The sequence below is a fragment of the Onychostoma macrolepis genome, chromosome 23, assembly GCF_012432095.1.
Source record: "Onychostoma macrolepis isolate SWU-2019 chromosome 23, ASM1243209v1, whole genome shotgun sequence".
NCBI lineage: Eukaryota > Metazoa > Chordata > Actinopteri > Cypriniformes > Cyprinidae > Onychostoma > Onychostoma macrolepis.
In genome coordinates this window covers 1,640,500-1,661,557 of record NC_081177.1, presented here as the reverse complement: position 1 = coordinate 1,661,557, position 21,058 = coordinate 1,640,500, and the positions used below count along the sequence as shown (strand labels likewise).

The following is a 21,058-nucleotide window of genomic DNA, read 5'->3' as shown; positions in this document are numbered from 1 at the left end:
ACACACGGACACACACACACACACACACACACACACACCTCAACAACCAGCTACAGCACAAGCTACAGGTATACACACACACACACACACACACACCTCAACAACCAGCTACAGCACAAGCTACAGGTATACACACACACACACACACACACACACCTCAACAACCAGCTACAGCACAAGCTACAGGTATACACACACACAGTCACACACACACACACACACACACACACACACACACACACACCTCAACAACCAGCTACAGCACAAGATACAGGTACACACACACACACACACACACACCTCAACAACCAGCTACAGCACAAGCTACAGGTATACACACACACACACACACACACACACACACACCTCAACAACCAGCTACGGCACAAGCTACAGGTACAAATCGTCTCAAATCTGATCATCAGGATCTTTTGAGGAGCTTTACTTTCACTGTTCCTCCAAAACATCTCACATCTTCTGAGGAGCGTTTATTTCTGATCTCTCAGTCAGCATTGCATTATATGTTTGGATCGTTTAAATCTACAGCAATTCAAAGGAAATTTGATGATAATCTAGAAATTGTAATGCGTGAGCATGCGAAAAATTCCCATGCGCATGTGAATAGTTTCTCGAGGGCACAAAAAAGTTTCTTGTGTGCATGCAAAAGTCACTTAGAGAAAATCAATGTAAAAAACCCTGAAAAAATAAAAATATTTACAGATGACTATAATATATACTAAATATAAAGCTGAAAATAGTGTTGTACGAACCATTTATTTTAAACATAACCTAGTTAGTAGTACACACTGCAGATCTAGTATGCTAGTGTGTCTCTCTCTCTCTCTCTCTCTCTCTCTCAGGATCTCAGCAGGCAGCTGCAGCAGGCCGAGGAGCATGTCCGCTCTCTGGAACAGGAAGTGATGCGTCTGCTGATCGCGAGCGGCGTGCTAGCGGGATGCGTGCGCGGTCTGCGCAGACAGGTGTGCGCTCTGGCCTGGCAGAAGGCCGTGCTGCAGGAGCGCGTGTGCGGCGCAGATGTCCTGAGGTCAGAGGTCAGCAGGCTGCTGCAAGCACTAGGCGACGGCGGGGTCAAAGGTTGCGGCACGCAGAGGTTCCGGCGCTGTGTGATCGCGGTGCTGGCGGCGGGGCGTCTGCGTGCGCTGGGACGCAGCTCTGCGGTGATGTTCAGGGTCGCGCTGGGGTTCGATCTGCAGCCGCTCGTGAGTGTGAACCAGGTGAAGCTCGGAGAGGAAGAGGAGGAGGATGATGAAGGCAGCAGGGTGATGAAGACGCTCACGTCCTCCGAGCTGCTCAAGCTCATACACACCTGCATGGAGGAACTGCGGCAGGAACTCAACAGAAGCGGTGAGAAACACACGCAATACATTATCTGTTAATTACAGAACTCGGAAAGTTTCATCCTGCATCGCTTCTATTATTAAAATAGGGCTGAATGATTAAGCCAAATAAAATTGAATGTGCATGGTTTAATATGATAATCAAGTCACCAAAGGCTGTGAAATGAATCTACAGTAAATAATGAAATAAATATACAGTACATGCTGTGTCCATTTATATGCAGGCAAATTCCACATGTCACGTATTTCGTGCCTTTGGGAACACAATGTGCACCAGAATCAGTTTTTCACATTCCTACATAATTTCACATTAATTTCAGGAGTTTCATGAACACTTCTCATTATAAACTTGGTGAATGCTGAAACACAGACTTAAAGGACTCTCTGCAGTTTTCCAACAAAATAAAAGCTTGTTTAACATTTGAAAGTGAAAAATTTGAAACACAAATATTATTATTGTAACTTTACAGTTTTACTGTAAAATAAAATCCTTACATTATTTTAGTATTTTAAAAAATATATTTTTATTTTATAATAATCAGAATAATTTTATATTATAGATTTTATATTATTAATTATTTTATAGTCATATTGAATGGGTTCCAAGCAGGGTTATTATCATTAACTAAAACTAAAATCATAACACATTTGTCGCTGTAAACAAAATAAACTTTAACTGAAATAAAATTTTGAAAAATAAAAATGTACTAATTTTATTTCAGACAGCTGCATCATTTCTCATTTTCATTTAATTTAATTTAATTTAACTAAAACTAAAACTAAATAACGAAAACTATTAAATAAAAAGCTAAGTATTAGCATATTTAAAAAAAAATGACAAACACAACAAAATTACTAAAACTTAGTTATTTTTCAGTACTGTTATTGAAAACAGAATACATAAAAATACAATCTAATTTAAAATATTAACAAATATCAGTATTAATGATACTAAATAACACACGTCCAATGGAACAGCGGAGAGAGACTTTTAATTCTGATTAGATTATTATCAAAGTGTGCTCTGGTTTTGTTTTTCTGCCTAGATGTCTAAGCAGCAGGAATATGAGATATGAAATGTTTATTATATCGCAGTCGCTATATATGACACAGTAATAACAATTTTCTGTATATACACTACCAGTCAAAAGTTTTTGAACAGAAAGATTTTTTATGTTTTTTTTTTTTTAAAGAAGCCTCTTCTGTTCACCAAGCCTGCATTTATTTGAATTAAAATACAGCAAAAACAGTAAAATGTTGAAATAATTTTAACATTTAAAATAACTTAATTATTTATTATTTAAAATATATTTTTTAAATTAATTAATTTAAAATAAATATTATATATTTTAAAAATTTAATTTATTCCTGTGATTTCAAAGTTGAATTTTAGCATCATTACTCCAGTCACATGATCCTTCAGAAATCATTCTAAACATTTATTATTATTATTATGTTGAAAACAGCTGAGTAGAATTTTTTCAGGTTTCTTTGATGAATAGAAAGTTCAGAAGAACAGCATTTATCTGAAATAGAAATCTTTTGTGACATTATAAATGTCTTTATCATCACTTTTGATCAATTTAAAGCATCCATGCTAAAAAGTGTTAATTTCTATCATTTCTTTCCCTACAAAAAAAAAAATGTTCTGACTCCAAGCTTTTGAATGGTATAGTGTATAATGTTACAAAAGCTTTTTATTTCAGATAAATGCTGATCTTTCTATTCATCAAAGAATCCTGAAAAAAAAATTACTCAACTGTTTTAAATATTGATAATAACAGTTATTAAAAAAAAATGTTTCTTGAGCAGCAAATCAGCATATTAGAATGATTTCTGAAGATCATGTGACACTGAAGACTGGAGTAATGATGCTGAAAATCACAGAAATAAATTACATTTTAAAATGTTCAAATAGAAAGCAATTATTTTAAATAGTAACAAATATTTCACAGTATTACTGTTTTTGCTGTATTTTGGGTCAAATAAATGCGGGCTTGGTGAGCAGAAGAGAATTCTTTAAAAAAAAAAACATTAAAAATCTTTTATCACTTTAAAATACATCTTTTAACTTTTTGTGTGTGTGTGTGTGTCAGGTGGTGTGAAGGACTCCTCGTGTGTGTTGTCAGCGGCTCAGAGCGCCTGTAGGAAGTTGCTGGAGCGGCTGCTGTCAGACGTGGACTCTCAGTGCAGCGGGCATTATGGGAAAGACTCATTAGCACGGCGACTGGCTAACGGACTTCACACACTCGTCAAACACAGCTACTGTAACAGCAAGGTACACACACACAGACACATACACACACATCTATAACGTGTGTGTGTGTGTGCGCGTTTTTGTGACATATGAGGACATAGATGTGTATAATGACGAGGGTATGACAGGTATTACAAGGTGAAGGTGACTTTTCAGGACATTGGCCCATGTCCCCACTTTTCACAACACTTATAAATCACACAGAATGGAGTGTATTGAAAATCTGAAATAGCAGACAGTCTCCTGTAAGGGGTAGGTTTAGGTGTAGGGTTGGTGTAGGACAATACACATACAGTAAGTACAGTATAAAAACCATTACACCTGTGGAGAGTCCCCGTAAACCACAAATTTGTGTGTGTGTGTAGATGATGATGGCGTCTCTTCAGAAGCACATCCTGGAGTTCACACAGCGTCTGCATTCGGCTGAGATCGAGCGCAGGAACCTGAGACTGGAGATCTCACGCATCAAATGCACTAACAGCTGCAGAGACACACACACCGTGAGTCACAGCAACATACACACAATATTGTGCAGCACAACTGTTTTCAACATTGATAATAATCAGAAATGTTTCTTGAGCAGCAAATCAGCATATTAGAATGATTTCTGAAGATCATGTGACACTGAAGACTGGAGTAATGATGCTGAAAATACAGCTGCACATCACAGAAATAAATTACAGTTTAACAGATATTCACACAGAAAACAGCTGTTTTAAATTAGAACAATATTTCACAATTTTTACAGTATTTTTGATCAAATAAATGCAGCCTTGGTGAGCAGATGACACTTCTTTCAGAATCATTAAGAAAAATCATAATGTTTCCAAACTTTTGACCGGTAGTTTATGTATATATAAATGTTGTGTGTGTGTGTCAGGAGTGTGTTCCCCTCCAGCGGTTCGAGTGTGTGTGTGAGGAGCTCAGCAGTGCCCTACAGAGAGAGCAGCGTGCTCAGACTCTGCTGCACGATCAGGCCTCTCAGCTGCAGCAACTGGGCCTCAGCATGGAGCTGCACACGGGGGAAGAACTGGAGAAGGACCGCACGCTCGCACAGGCTGTACAGGTACACACACACTCACGCTCACACACACACACTCACTCACTCTCTCTCACACACACACACTCACGCTCACGCACACACACACACACACACTGCTGTGAATCTCTCAGAACTGACCCACATTAGATGTTCTATTTAATCTGACCGTCACATCAAAGCACATCACTGCATAAAGAAGCCAAGTTTATTTTTGAACATTATATTAAAATGTTCTCTCAACTAGCATTATTCGTTATTTTTGTTGACCATGTTCATGGTGAGAACAAGGTGAATAATAATAATACAAAAACAACAATAAATATAAAATTAATTACTTAAAAATGTATTATTTTTAATTTAATTTTAGTTTTAGATAACTATAATAACCCTGATACATAATACATAACAGTAGGTGTGCGACGATAAATCGATTCATGGATCGATTCTGCGATTTTCCGAACGCATCGTGATTCTCAGGAATTGATTCTAAGCTTAGTTTTTAACAGCAGATGGCGCTCTAGGCTAGTTTTGACGACACACTCAAATGCTCATGAAGAAGAGCGCTTGTGCGTTCGGATGAGTCATGTAAGTGGTTAAACGTACTTGCACCTCGGCTTTTATGATGCAAGATTAATATAAACGCAGCCCACTGTGAACACTCTTGTAATTCACATCAACCTTTAAGAACTTAATGAAAGATTATTTTAGGTTCAAGTGTTCATGCACTTAAAGCATGCAGCGCATCTGCTGTTCAAAACTAAACTCAGAATCGCGACGCATTCGGAAAATCGTTGAAATAGTCCATAAATCGATTAATCATCGCACACCTACATAACAGCTAATGCTAGGTAAACAATCAAAATACATTTTAGCGTTTTTGGAGTTTTTAAAAAATGTTTATTAGTAATGTTTTAAAATTATTTTCTTTTTTAGTAATTTATTTTATATTTATTGTTTTTGTTTACCGTGTTTTCACCATGAACATGGCCTTGCTGCAGGAAAAATAATAAATAATGCTAGTTTTGAGAACATTTTAATGTTCAAAGTGAAATAAATGTAGCTTCTGCCGTTATGAGCATGTTAGATTAAACACAGAACATCAGGTTCACAGCATTTGATTCACGTGTATGAAATGTGCAGATATTTTGTTGCTGTTTTGAAGCTGTAGTTGTCGAGGTCATTATCTGACCCTGATGTTACTGCTTCAGGTTTTAGGGTCTGGAGCCCATTTATTAGTTTATTTTGATGGAAACCTGAATTATTCACATCACAGCAGACGTGAGAATGAAGAATGACCGAGACTCTCATTGTCTCATCAGAGTTTGTCAGACACCAAGCTGGAGTTGAGGAGGAAGGATCAGCTGCTGCGCTCGCTGGGGAAACAGCTCGGCCAATCACAGCAGCAGAACAAACATCTGCAGCACGACATCGCCAGCACTGAGATGTAACACACACACACGCACTCTCTCACTCTCACACACACACACGCTCACGCACACACACACACACACACACACACACACACACACACACACACACACACACACACTCACTCACTCACTCACTCACTCACTCACTCACTCACTCACTCACTCACTCACTCACTCACTCACTCACTCACTCACTCACTCACTCACTCACTCACTCACTCACTCACCACACACACACACACACTCTCTCTCACTCACACACACACTCACACACACACACACACACACTCTCTCTCTCACACACACACACACACACACACACACACACACACACACACACACACACACACACACTCACTCACTCACTCACCACTCACTCACTCACTCACTCACTCACTCTCTCTCTCTCTCTCTCTCTCTCACACACACACACACACACACTCTCTCACTCACACACACTCACTCACTCTCTCTCTCTCACTCACACACACACACACACACACACTCTCACGCACACACACACACACACACACACACACACAGCACACTGTTTCCTGTTGTTCTTGTGCATCCTGTTTCAGAAATTGTGCAGTTAAATTAACATGCAAATGAGTCAGTTTATTCTCATTATTACTGTAATGCAGAGACATTTTTGTCTCCTTTGAGATAAAATATTTACTTGAAGTTATTCATAATTTTATTAGTAATTTATGTTTTTATTTTATTATTATTTATTCATTTTAATTGTACATTTTTATTACTTAATTAGAAAATAAAAGTAAAAAAAAGGCAAAATATAATTTCTCATGTGTTTCTTACAATTTTAGACTTCTTGACAGGTTTCATGATATTCACTCAGGATATTACATTGATTTTTGCATGCATGTTTACAGGAATAAAGAGTCTCTGATGAGCTACATCAAATCTGTGGAGGAGCGTTTACAAGAGGCAAGAACATACATTAACAACATTAAATAATAAGCATATATTTGTATGTCTTCATGGTTTCTTTGGTTTTCAGATGAAAGATCACATCATTCTGTCCAGAAGAGCCTCTTCACAGGATTATTTCACCCTACAGCTCTCCAGATTGTCCCTCATACCATCAGACTTGCAAAGCATCATGGGAAACCCAGAGACAGAAGCATGTCAGGTACAAACTCTTGCAAATCACATTCTTTGTTAGTATGCAAAGTGCATATTGTGCTTTTGCAGATGCATACTTCATACTTAGAATATATATTTAGCTGATACATACTTAGCTGATTCACACTTCTTTGCTAAGTTTGCATGCTAGGTATGCATGCTGATGCATAATTATGTATATTAAGCATGCATGTTGTTGCATACTTAATACTTCATAATTTTAGCATTAGTATGCATGCTGATTCACTCTTTATTAAGCTTGCATGCTGATGCATACTTCATATTAAAGTGCCCCTATTATGCCTTTCCAAATATTACCTTAGTAGCAGTATGTGAACATAAGCTTTCTGCAAAGTTGAGAAGCTGAAAGTGCACGATATATAAAGTTATTGTCTATCAAAAAAAAAGAGTCGACTCGCAATCGTCTGAACGAGTCGTTAGGAATTTGAATCTTATTCTCTTACGGCTGTACGTGACAAAGTAACACATTTGCATAATGTCCGCCCATGGCTGTCGTACGCGCTGTACGCGGTAGACCAATCACAAAGGACTGCGCCATCTGACCAATCACAGCAGCGAGTGCTCACAGAAAGGAGGGGTTTAGAGAGTCTGATTCTTCGAACTGCTTCGCACGAGTCATTTAGGAATCATTTAGAAATGAGGTAAAATTAAAGCTATTTTTTGAGAAAACTAAACTGTTTTTTGACCTTGGATGCATGTAAACCTGTTTTAGGAGACTCGTAAAACAATATTAGCAACCTTGCATAATAGGGGCACTTTAAACATGTATACTTAGTATGCATGCTGAAGCATACTAAGTGCATACTTTGTGACATAGAACAGTCACGTACTCCCTCTTCCAGAGCAGAATGTGAACTAGGGAGTCTCATATTGCATTTTCTGCCCTACCATACACTGTGAATGAATATCATACTAAACATGTGTGTTGTAGAGTTTGGTGATGCGTTTCCTGGAGCTGCATCAGCTGGTGTGCTCAAAAATATCATCTCAGGAGAGAGAGATCTCATCATATGAGTCTCACATCACGGCGCTGAAAAGTGAACTACAGGACGCCTGTCTGCGGGAGAGAAACGGCTGTATACCGGTGAGAGCCAGTGGTGGAAAAGCAACTTATTAATGCTGAATTATTGATTATTCTAAATGAAAATGATATTTAGGTCATAATCTAATTGTGAACTAAATCTACTGTGAAAGACAGAGCTGTTTAGGCCCATTGTATGAAATGCTTGAATGTGGACATGTGCGCATTTGCATGTCCAAATCTGTATAAAAACTATAAATAACATTAAAATAACACAAATGAATGCCCATGCATCTTTTGTTGCAGTTTGAAATGTTATAAAAACTAGTATGTTTGCATAGTGTTCCTCTTAAAATAACAATATTTTCGCTTGTTTGCACACTTGAATTATCAGTAACTTAAATTGATGTTTTAGTATACGGAAGTGTAATGTTTTCATCATCAATCAATCAGTACTTTTAATACCTTTTAAGTAATATTTGATTAATGTATTTGTACTGTTGCTCTAGTAAAATTTAAAATGAGTACTAATACTTTTAACTGGAGTAATATTTTATTATGGTATCTCACTTAAAATTGAAAATGAGTGCTACTTTTACTGGGGAGTAATATTTTATTAGGCTGTCTATACTTTTACTCATTTAAAATTGACAACAAGTACTTAAACTTTTACTGAAGTAATATTTGCTCATGCTATCTGTACATTTATTCAATTCAAATTGAAAATGAGTACTAATAATGAATTAATATTTTATTAGGTTTTATTAGTTTATTAGGTTATCTTTTACTCAATTAAAATTGATGAGTACTTATACTTTTACTGTAGTAATATTTTATTATGCTATCTATACTTGAACTCACTTAAAATTGACGAGTACTAATATTGTAGTAATATTTTATTAGGGTATCTGTACTTTTACTCAATTAAAATTTACAACAAGTACTTTTACTGGAGTAATGTTTATTATGCTATCTGTACATTTATTCAATTAAAATTGAAAACGAGTATTTATACTTTTATTGAAGTAATATTTTACTATGGTATCTGTACTTTTACTCTAGTAAAATTCAAAACGAGTACTTTTATTGGAGTAATAATTTATGAATGTATCTATGTTTGCTCAATTAAAATGAGTACTTTTACTGAAGTAAAAATGAGTACTTATACTTTTACTAGAGTAATGTTGCATATCTGTGTGTGAGTAATGTAGCCTCTGTGAACTCTCTCTCTTTGTTTTTTCTGGTAGTCGCTTGCGTCCTCCGCCCAGTCAGCAGAGGTGGATTATGGGACGTGTTTTCTGACAGACGCCGCGGTCTCCTCCAGAAACTCGCTCTCGGATCTCCAGAGGAGAGTCAAAGAGAGAAAACACTGATGAACTGAAGCTGGATCACTGTGAGACAGACAGTAACACAGGAGCGTTTCCTCTTTATAACATCTGGTTTCTCATTTCCTGTGGATGATGTGTAATAGTGACACTGTTAACTAGTGTTATTAAATCTGCTGTGGTTTATTGATGCTAGTGCTGCAATGTTTCTCACGCTCACATACACAAAACAACAGCGAGGGGAGAGTGGGCTGAGATGTGTCGCACCCTAAAGCTAGCACAATCTTTTTTACAACAAACAATTTTTATTATTTTTTTATTTTTTTTGTCTGTCTAAATATATACACTACTGGCCAGAAGTTTGGAATTATGAAGTCTCTTCTGCTCACCGCCAAGGTTGCATTTATTTGATCAAAAATGCATAAAAAAATTGTGAAATATTATTCTAATTTAAACTAGCTGTTTTCTATGTGAATATGTGTTAAACTGTAATTTATTTCTGTGATGCGCAGCTGTATTTTCAGCATCATTACTGCAGTCTTCAGTGTCACATGATCTTCAGAAATCATTCTAATATGCTGATTTGCTGCTCAAAAAACATTTCTGATTATTATCAATGTTGAACACCGTTGTGCTGCACAATATTTTTTATTGAAACCGTGATGCATTTTATTTTTCAGGATTCACAGATGAATAGAAGTTCAGAAGAACAACATTTATTTGAAATAGAAATCTTTTGGAACAAGTGTTACTAATGTCTTTATTGTCAGTCGAGTAAAGCTCATTCAAGCTAGACTTTTCAAACACTAATGAACTACATTGAAGCAATTTAAAGTAGAAATAATTTTTAATTCTAGTTTAAAAAGAAAAAAAGAGAGAGACAGAGTTAAAAATCAGAGCTTTATTTATTATAAAAATCAGGTCACAAAAATAATGATGGGTAAAGCTAAAGTGAAGTTTAAGAACCAAGATTTGAAAAAGTGAAATCACCAAAATTTGTACAATTAAATAAGTCAACACCAGTGTTTACTGAAATATTTATTTGCATAATATTTGTGTTCTTTTACATTAAGCAGAATTATTGAAAGTTACTTTCTCATAAAAGCTGCAAACCTCATGTTCTTTCACTGGTCTGGTGCTTTTAAAGCTTAATTAATGTCTGATTATCTGAGTCAGTGACAGTGACTGTTTTCATGCAGATGCCGGATGTCAGAGGAGTGTGTGTGTGTGTATTTAATCCTCCACTCGTCTGTGGAAATCCTCTTTCCAGTCGCTGTTCAGAGACGAGGAGAAACGGACGGCCGTAGCGCTCATTTCATCTAGATTATCTGACTGTCAGCGGCTGCTTACACTGGCTGCCACTGATGTAGAGCGTGTGTGTGTGTGTGTGTGTGTGTGTGTGAGAGTGAGACAGTGTGTGTGTGTGTGTGTGTGTGTGTGTGAGCGTGTGTGTGTGAGCGTGTGTGTGTGTGTGTGTGTGTGTGTGTGAGTGAGTGTGTGTGTGTGAGTGTGAGTGAGTGTGTGTGAGTGTGTGTGTGTGTGAGTGTGTGTGAGTGTGTGAGTGTGTGTGTGTGTGTGTGTGTGTGTGTGTGTGAGTGAGACAGTGTGTGTGTGTGTGTGAGTGTGAGTGTGAGTGTGTGTGAGCGTGAGTGTGTGTGTGTGTGTGTGTGTGTGTGTGTGTGTGTGTGAGAGACTGTGAGAGTGTGAGTGTGGCGTGTGTGTGTGTGTGTGTGTGTGTGAGTGTGTGTGTGTGTGTGAGTGTGAGTGTGTGTGTGTGAGCGTGTGTGTGAGAGTGAGTGTGAGTGTGTGTGTGTGTGTGTGTGTGTGTGTGTGTGAGCGTGTGTGTGTGTGAGTGTGAGTGTGAGTGTGTGAGTGTGAGTGTGAGTGTGAGTGTGAGTGTGAGTGTGAGTGAGTGTGTGTGTGTGTGTGTGTGTGTGTGTGTGTGTGAGACAGTGTGTGTGTGTGTGTGTGTGTGTGTGTGTGTGTGTGTGTGTGAGAGTGTGTGTGTGTGTGTGTGTGTGAGACAGTGTGTGTGTGCGAGACAATGTGTGTGTGAGAGTGAGACAGTGTGTGTGTGAGAGTGAGCGTGTGTGTGTGTGTGAGAGAGAGTGTGTGTGTGTGTGTGTGTGTGAGATAGTGTGTGTGTGAGAGTGAGACAGTGTGAGTGAGTGTGTGTGTGAGAGTGTGAGTGTGAGTGTGTGAGAGAGAGAGTGTGTGAGAGTGTGAGTGTTGCTGCTGCTGCATAATGCGAATTCCTCACCTTTCAGTGAAAATTCACCTTTTAGACATCAAAATAGGTTGAGAAATGAGAAAGTGTTTGTTTAAAATAAACAGAATATTTCAGAATATGCCAATTACATGTATACAGAAGTATTCTAATAGCTGTTAACATCTTTCTCGGAGGCTTCTTTCCTTAGTATACGGACTTTTCTAAAGCTGCACTTTCTCTCTTGTTCAGCTTTTTTACAGTTGAGGTCAAAAGTTTACATCCCCCTTTCAGAATCTGCATGCATAATAATAATGTTATTGCTCTCTAGAAAAAGGTTAAAAAAGGAACTCATGAGGGTCATTAATGCACTCTTTAAGTGGAGGTTCCAAATAGAGCTTGTTTAAAAAGGTTCAAAAATGAACCCTCCACACACAGCAGACAGGGTTCAGTCCTGAACGCACTCGAAGGCTTTCAAACTTAATGCACATGTCTCCAAACCTATGGAGTGCCTGTTTACTATTTATGGGAATCAGGCTTAGTACAGTTAACTAAGACCATAGAAAAAATGGTACTTGAAATAAAATAGAAAAAAAATATATATATATATATATATCGGCTAGGCAACATTTCTAATTTTCATTTAGTTTGACTTAATAAAATAACTAACACTGAAGTAAAATGGATTAAAAAAATAGATACCTGTATATAGATCAAAAAACAAAAATAATGCAATGAAGATAAAATATGCAAATAAAAACATTGAAAATATTAATAAATGCTATAACAGTATCTCAGTAAAACTAAAAAACTGCATCTCTGTATTCAATCCTATGTGTCCTCTTAAGGTGCAAATTTATTACTTTTTTTTGTTACAATACATCCATTATGGAAATTTACCATGGTTTTACTACAAAAAAAAATGTATAGTTAAAACATGGTAGCCACAAATTAACTGGTTTTGCTACACTATCATAGTTTACCATGGTATTTGTATTAAAAATGTGGTTATACAAAAAAACATGGTGATTACTACACTTTTACTATAATAAAACCATGCTTAGTTAGCCAAATTTTCTAAAGGGATTTGTGTTTGTGTACACTTTCTTTACTATTATTTTTATTTTTGTTTTGCATTTATAACTTTACTGCCTTAAAGGTTTGCTGTTTTGTACTGTTTAATAAAAAAAGAAAGAAAAATATCTGAATCAAATGATTCAGGAACTCGCTCCGAAGTCCCGATCTGAATCAAATGACTCACTCAGTTGAATCGGTTTGTCTTCCATTCCGAAGATTTCCACGTCAAAGACATCCAACACAAATCTGTGAACATATTGAGGTGAGGTAACCGGTTTACTGCTAACTAGTGAAACACTACATTAATATGACGAGCCGCAGCTCAAAATACATGTGAGATGGAAACACTGCATTATGATCGAGTTTGGAGCTTAATTCACTATATTTGAAATAGTTTTAGCTCTGCGGTTCAGTTGGTTCAAACCATTGAAGTGAATGTTGAATTTATCAGTATATATTGTAATAAATATTTGAGAAATGATTATGTGATTGTTAGAGTGATCGTCAATGTAAAAAGAGCAGATGAACACAAACAGGTGAAGTGTGTCGAGTTGATTCACTGAGAATGATTCAGTTGAGTCATGACTCAGTGATCTGGTGTTTGTCAGATGTTCAGTGCTGTCTGTTCTTCTGCTCTGCAGGATCCGTCTCTGGAGATCTGCTGATGTTTCTGAGTGAGTTGGTATCTGGAGGACGGGGCTCGGTTCTGATGGGCAGTGATTCGGTCCACAGACTCGGTTCTGTGCGCAGGTATCTGTACTAACACTGATCACCTGCTCGTATGGATGTTACTTTACACACATCTGCTTGTCCTGATGTACACTGTAAAAAATCAGTGAAATTTACAGTAAAAATAACTTCATCACAAAACATACAGCAATGTTATTTTAAGTTCAGTGTTATTTTAGTACTATTTATGCACTATTATATATTTATTAACATTTTGAGTTTGCTTTTATTGTGTTATCCTCAATTTAATTTGTGTAATTTTTTTTTATTTTGTGCTTTTGTCATTTTCTTAATTATTTTCAATTTAGTTTTAAGTATTATGTTTAATTTATTTTCAGCTCAGTTTTAGTTCATTTAAATCTAGTTAGTAATTTTAGTGCTTCAACTTCAGTTGCCAAGGCAATATTTCTAATTTTCAGTGTTTATGTAATAGTTATATTTTATTTAAACTTTATTTGAGTTACCAAAATGGTTGTGATGGTTTTAGTTTTAATTCATGATAATAACTTTAAGTTTTGCATTGAACTTAAATGTATGATAAAAAACATCTCATTAACTGAAATAATGTTAATGTACCAAATTACTAAAATCAGTTTTTTACCTTTTATAATATACCGACAAGCACCTTAAAAACAGAAAGACATATAACATATTATTAAAAAAAAGTTAAACATTAAATTAACAATATAATACATAACTTAAAACCTGCAAATACGTAACTGCAAATAAAAAGTAATTAATTTAAACATAATTAATTTAATTTAAATAGAATTCTGAGAATGTGTTGTCCTCCACTATAAATTATAAAACTTTATTATTTCCAAAAACTGCATTTAACAGTATTTTACTGTAAAATTACATCACATCCCATTAGATCTCTTCCAGTTTTTCACCATATTTTCTAAGGGAACGAACTTTTAACCAATTAACAGGATTTTACTGTATTTTATTATTAAAATTAGCGTCCTTTTTCATAGTGTGATTTCTGTGGCAGTGATGACAGTAAAATAATGATTGTTTTCAAACATGTTTCCCAAGCTCTCACGTCATTGGTCAACATACAGATAGCCCCGCCCCCAAACTCACATCATTGGTTGAGTCAGGCACGAGTCGTGATCAATGTAGCAGATGTGTTTGTGTGTGCTGTGAATGACAGTCAGAATGAAACTTCAGCTAATAACAATAATAATTCATTACATTGATAGCGCTTTTCTAAGCACTCGAAGCGCTTAAAGATGCTGATTGAGACTCAAACTCAGAAAGCGTTGCGCTGAAGCATCAGTTTCTCTCCTGTGAGATGCGGAGTCGCTCGCGTCAGCAGCATCAGATCCTCAGGGGCTGCTTCACGATCTCTGGAGGATCTGGCGGAGCTTCAAACTCACTGTCCTGCTTACAGAAACACTCCTGAAACGCCTAAAAACTGTCCTTTAGCAAGTTTCTGGCTCATTTATACTCTTAACATGTCATTCCATTATAACTTTATACACGTAATACTTTTCACAAGTTTGTGGTCAGTAAGATTTTTTTAAAAGAAACTAGTACTTACTTTCATTCGAGGATGAATCAAATTGATCAAAAGTGCCGGAAAGACATTTCTAATGTTTTATAATATAAGATTTATTTATATAAGATTTCTATTTCAAATAAATGCTGTTCTTTTGAACTTTCTATTCATCTGTGAATCCTGAAAAATAAAATATATCACAGTTTCCACAAAAATATTGTGCAGCACAACTGTTTTCAACATTGATAATAATCAGAAATGTTTCTTGAGCAGCAAATCAGCATATTAGAATGATTTCTGAAGATCATGTGACTCTGAAGACTGCATTAATGATGCTGAAAATCACAGAAATAAATTACAGTTTAACAGATATTCACATAGAAAACAGCTAGTTTAAATTAGAATAATATTTTAGAATTTTTACTGTACTTTTAATAAAATAAATGCAGCCTTGATGAGCAGAAGAGACTCTTTCAAAAAATCTTACTGACCCTAAACATGTGTGTGTGTGTGTGTGTGAGTGTGTGTGTGTGTGTGTGTGTGTGTGTGAGTGTGTGAGTGTGTGAGTGTGAGTGTGTGAGTGTGTGTGTGTGTGAGTGTGTGTGTGTGTGTGTGTGTGTGTGAGTGTGTGTGTGAGTGTGTGTGTGTGTGTGTGTGTGTGAGTGTGTGTGTGAGTGTGTGCGTGTGTGTGTGCGTGTGTGCGTGCGTGTGTGTGCGTGTGCGTGTGTGTGTGTGTGTGTGTGTGTGTGTGTGTGTGTTGAAATAATACTGTAAATGTGTCTCTCTTCTGGTCACTGGTGTCTTTAAGAGGATCATGTGGCAGAATGTGAATGAAGTTGAGCAGCTTTAATCTCACGTCTGATTAAATGCCGTTTCACAAACACCCTGTCAGCCGTTTCTGCTGTAACGACACATTTTACTGCTTAAAGTCCCTTCGTCCCGTCATGATGAATACATGAGCGTTTACAGTCATTACTGACGCTTAACGCATGCAGTTATTACAGTCTGATTAAGTCCAGTATGAAATGTCAGTTTACGGCTCGCTGCTTTTATTGCTCGACGTTGAAAAGTTAAAAATGTAACCGAAACAGAAAGAGCAAGAGATGTTTAAGGTTTAATCATTTTATTAAAACGTGTTAGTTTGAAGGGAAAGACGCTTTGATGCTGGTCACACAGTGAAAGTGTTTGTCAGCATGTTTGAGTGTTTGCTGGACCATAAAACAGCTGGAAATCTCACTGCACGGTGAGGAAAAATATAGTATTTATTTTTTAAATATTATATTTGCTAGTTTATATATATTCATAAAGTCAAAAATGGTTTGAAAAAAATGTCTGTATTTGCACAATTTAAAAGTGGCATTAAAATATATTTGGAAACAGTTTCTGAAGGTAAAAACGTGAAAGCAATGCAAACCAAGTTTTTCAGTTCTTTCTTTCTTTCTTTCTATATGCCCCTGACATATCTGGTTATATGATTGTACAATATGCATGGTTTTCAGTAAAAAATAAATAAATAATTTTAAAAATGATGAAAACCAATTCCACATGTGTGAAAGGTTTAGCATAAAAATATGCTGTAAAAATGATTTTTAAAAATGAAGTTGTATATAAAGCAAAGGTTATTAAAGAAACATTATTTCAGTCGATCTACTGCAAAATGTAATGTTTAATTCAATGTTAATTGATGTTTCTTTGTAATTAATTATAAAATTTACTAGCACTTTCTGCGTGAAAATTGTTTCTGCATCTTTTTATTTTTTTATTTATTTATTCCCCTTTATTTTTAACTTTAGAGCAGGAACGGTAAAAAAATGCCTGTATTTGCACAATTTAAAAGTTACATTAAAATATATTTGGAAACAGTTTCTGAAAGTAAAAACTTGAAAGCAATGCAAACCATGCAATTGTTTAAAACGAACAATGTTTTTTTTTTTTTTTTTTCTGTAATGTATTTATTTATTTTCCTTTTTTTTATATGCCATGTATATTTCATTATACGATTGTACAATATGCTTAGTTTTCAATAAAAAATATATATAAAATAATACTTTTAAAAATGCTTAAAAAAATCCCACCTGTGCAAAAAGGAAGCTGTATATAAAACAAAGGTGATTGAAAATACCTCCAAAATGTAATGTTTCTTTCAATATGTTAATTGCTATTTCTTTGTAATTAATTGTGCAATTTACCAACAATTTTTAAGTGAAAATTGTTTCTACATCAACCTTTTTTTTTTTTTTTTCAGGATATCGTTCTCATTTGTTTCCTGTTTTTTTTTTTTTTTTATTGGTTCAAAAACAGCCTGTTATGCTGCATAATATCACAAACTGGTGTTTGGTATCACGTTATTATAATTGATCATCATAATCATAAACACACTGGTTTGTAGCACAAATACTTTACTGGACTTTGCAGCTGTTCTAGTTATTTACCGATATCTCCCGACGAGTGTCAAGTCTCGCATATTGACAGCAAACAGATGGATATTTAGAAACTAAACTCAGTTTTTTCTCCACAGTCACACCGGGGAACTTCTGAAAGTGATTCAAGTTTTATTTATGACAAAGATCATCAGTCAGACTGCGTCTCGGTGTGTGTTTGTCCCCCTTTACATCGCCGATGTGCCAAGTTGGATCGCACACAAAGAGCCCATGTCTCAATGTGGGACAGCAGAAAGTGGCATCAGAGGGAAGTGGATTAAAGTAGGTTCCTCTCCTCCTCCTCGCTCCCTCGTTCTCTTCCCTCACGGCCGCGTGTTTCTTGGCTGGGTCACCTGAGTCCTCCGGTTGGCCGCGGCTCGCAGGTAACAAAGTCTGACGCTAACGAGAAGGAGCTTTGATGCCGTCCCCAGTTACTTAAACACAACAACCTTCATTAATTCACAACGAGGGTCCCATCAGGTTCTCATTAACAGACACTCACCGGCGCCGTTATTAACTATTAATCCTGCTGTTTCCAGGTGTTTCCGCTGCCAAAGGCCTGGTTTGCGCGCGTCGCGAGGATTGACGCCGCAGGTTCGTCCCTCGTGAGAGAGATTCGGATCCTGGAGACGATTTGTGATGCTTTCTGTGGTTTGTTTTATCTGTTGCAGGAGGTATTTTGCTGATTATTGAGAATGTTAAAAATTATATATTTTTTCTTTACTCATGCACAGGTGGAAAATGATTTGGAATTAGTGAAAGTGTATCACCATGGTGATCAAAATTTCTGCTGAAAGTAGTAATAATAAATAATAATGCATTTATTAAGAATGTTAAAAAGTTTTGTTTTCTTTACTAATGCACAAATGGACAATGATCTGGAGTATCGTAAAGAAATCAATCAAAATTGTGCTGAAAGTCATATAAACCAAGTATTCCCAAACTTTTGTCTGCCAAAAATGCTTTTTAATTGTTTTATTTTAAGATAAGATTTTAATAATTTGACAACATATTGCATTTTCACAGTTTTCTGATGTTGGTTATTGGTTGCATGATATGCAGGTATACAATTGAAATATTTAATCTTTTTTTAAATAGTATTTTATTTTAATTAACATTATCTTAATTTTATATTTTTATGATTTGTTTAATTATTATATAATTGTTTATCAGCTTGAAAAAAAATTGTGAAGAATTCATGAAGCATTTTGAATGCTTAAAAAATGTACAAACAAACAAGTAAATCACTAGAAAGACAATAAACTAACAAAAAATAACAAATACTATATATAATGTATGTTTTTAAAAAAGTTAACTTTTTTTCTCTTAAAGTTGTAATTATTAAAACTTAGCATGAATAGGTCTTAATTTGTTTTTCCATCACAAATTCCTGCATTTAATTCAGCTCAGACTTCTTAACACACAGCGGAAAAATAAGTATTGAACACGTCACCATTTGTCTCAGTAAATATATTTCTAAAGGTGCTGTTGACATGAAATCTTCACCAGATGTCGGTAACAATCCAAGTAATCCATGCATACAAAGAAAACAAAACAAGTTCAGAAATTAAGTTCTGTGTAATAAAATGGAGTGACCCAGGAACAAGTATTACTGAAATGTATTTAATACTTGTACAAAAGCCTTTGTTGGTGCTGACATCAATGTGCTTTACCCATCGTGAAATGTTTCTTGTGTGACACGTCGGTCATGAGACATCTTTTTATAAGCCATCAGTTGGGACTGAAGCAGCTAATATTAATTTCCACTGACGAGGGGCAGGATTGCTTTCTAATTACTGATGGATTTCAGCTGGTGCCTTGGCTTTCCATGTCTTTCTGCACCTCACTTTCTTCATGTGTTCAATACTTGTTCCTGTGTCAGTACATTTTATTACACAGAACTAAATTTCTGAACTCATTTGTTTTGCTTTCTTTGTATGCACGGATTGCTTGGATTGTTACCAACATCTGGTGAAAATGTCACGTCAAGAGCACCTTTAGAAATATATTTACTGAGAAAAAATGGTGACATGTTCGATATTTATTTTACCGCTGTATATATAATGTATGTGTGTGTGTGTGTGTGTATAAAGCTTATACTTATCCAGAAGTGAAATAAGCTTTCTTAGTTTTGCTCAAGAATGAGTATGTTTTTAAAAAGTTAACTTTTTCTCTTAAAGTTGTAATTATTAAAACTTAGCATGAATAGGTCTTAATTTGTTTTTCCATCACAAATTCCTGCATTTAATTCAGCTCAGACTTCTTAACACACAGCGGAAAAATAAGTATTGAACACGTCACCATTTGTCTCAGTAAATATATTTCTAAAGGTGCTGTTGACATGAAATCTTCACCAGATGTCGGTAACAATCCAAGTAATCCATGCATACAAAGAAAACAAAACAAGTTCAGAAATTAAGTTCTGTGTAATAAAATGGAGTGACCCAGGAACAAGTATTACTGAAATGTATTTAATACTTGTACAAAAGCCTTTGTTGGTGCTGACATCAATGTGCTTTACCCATCGTGAAATGTTTCTTGTGTGACACGTCGGTCATGAGACATCTTTTTATAAGCCATCAGTTGGGACTGAAGCAGCTAATATTAATTTCCACTGACGAGGGGCAGGATTGCTTTCTAATTACTGATGGATTTCAGCTGGTGCCTTGGCTTTCCATGTCTTTCTGCACCTCACTTTCTTCATGTGTTCAATACTTGTTCCCTGTGTCAGTACATTTTATTACACAGAACTAAATTTCTGAACTCATTTGTTTTGCTTTCTTTGTATGCACGGATTGCTTGGATTGTTACCAACATCTGGTGAAAATGTCACGTCAAGAGCACCTTTAGAAATATATTTACTGAGAAAAAAAATGGTGACATGTTCGATATTTATTTTACCCGCTGTATATATAAATGTATGTGTGTGTGTGTGTGTGTGTATAAAGCTTATACTTATCCAGAAGTGAAATAAGCTTTCTTAGTTTTGCTCAAGAATGAGTATGTTTTTAAAAAGTTAACTTTTTCTCTTAAAGTTGTAATTCTTAAAACTTGAATTTTCTATATTGTTATATTTTTTTTTTAGCATGAATGTGTCTTATTTTGTTTTTCCACCACAAATTCCTGCATTTAATTCAGCTCAGACTGCTTAACATAAAAATCAAACTTTGTTTTGCTAGTTATTTTCAGTTTATATTTAAAAAATGATTTAATGACCAAATCTGAAAATGTCCTATTGACTAGTGTATTTTACAATTATTTATAGTATTCATTAACATTTGAATTAGCTTTCATTTTTACATATTGTTTTTATTGTAATTTTAGTCATTTTGTTGTGTGCTTTATTCATTTTTGATTTATTTCAGTTTTAATAGTTTTAGTTCTTCAACTTAAACTTGTTAGTTAGTTGCCAAAACAACATTTAAAATTCAGTTGAAGTTTCATTTTTTTAGTTTATTTCATTGAATGAAAATGAATTAATAGTTTGTTTGCAATAACAACACTGCTATCGACTCTAAATGT

The 21,058-nt window shown here is 35.4% G+C and overlaps 2 protein-coding genes across 5 annotated transcripts in view; both read left to right on the top strand.

Moving 5' to 3' along the window:
- The window catches only part of LOC131531648 (coiled-coil domain-containing protein 171), a 29,774-nt gene extending 18,821 nt beyond the window's left edge, over positions 1-10,953 (top strand). Inside the window, exons 16-24 of one of the 2 annotated variants that reach the window (XM_058762571.1) lie at positions 861-1,365; positions 3,455-3,636; positions 3,981-4,115; positions 4,496-4,681; positions 5,977-6,101; positions 6,981-7,035; positions 7,109-7,240; positions 8,186-8,338; positions 9,523-10,953. In XM_058762571.1, coding sequence (XP_058618554.1) covers positions 861-1,365; positions 3,455-3,636; positions 3,981-4,115; positions 4,496-4,681; positions 5,977-6,101; positions 6,981-7,035; positions 7,109-7,240; positions 8,186-8,338; positions 9,523-9,648 — 1,599 coding nt within the window. In that variant the 3' untranslated portion in view covers positions 9,649-10,953. The remainder of the gene's footprint in view (positions 1-860; positions 1,366-3,454; positions 3,637-3,980; positions 4,116-4,495; positions 4,682-5,976; positions 6,102-6,980; positions 7,036-7,108; positions 7,241-8,185; positions 8,339-9,522) is intronic. The other variant, XM_058762572.1, reaches the window with a different exon arrangement.
- Positions 10,954-12,562: 1,609 nt separating this feature from the next.
- LOC131531656 (zinc finger protein basonuclin-2) overlaps positions 12,563-21,058 on the top strand; it is a 15,385-nt gene continuing 6,889 nt past the window's right edge. Inside the window, exons 1-3 of one of the 3 annotated variants that reach the window (XM_058762587.1) lie at positions 12,563-13,633; positions 17,635-17,919; positions 18,076-18,210. The gene's annotated coding sequence lies outside the window, so the exon portion shown is untranslated. Of the gene's footprint in view, positions 13,634-17,512; positions 18,211-21,058 lie in introns of those variants that run through there. The other 2 variants (XM_058762585.1, XM_058762586.1) reach the window with 2 other exon arrangements.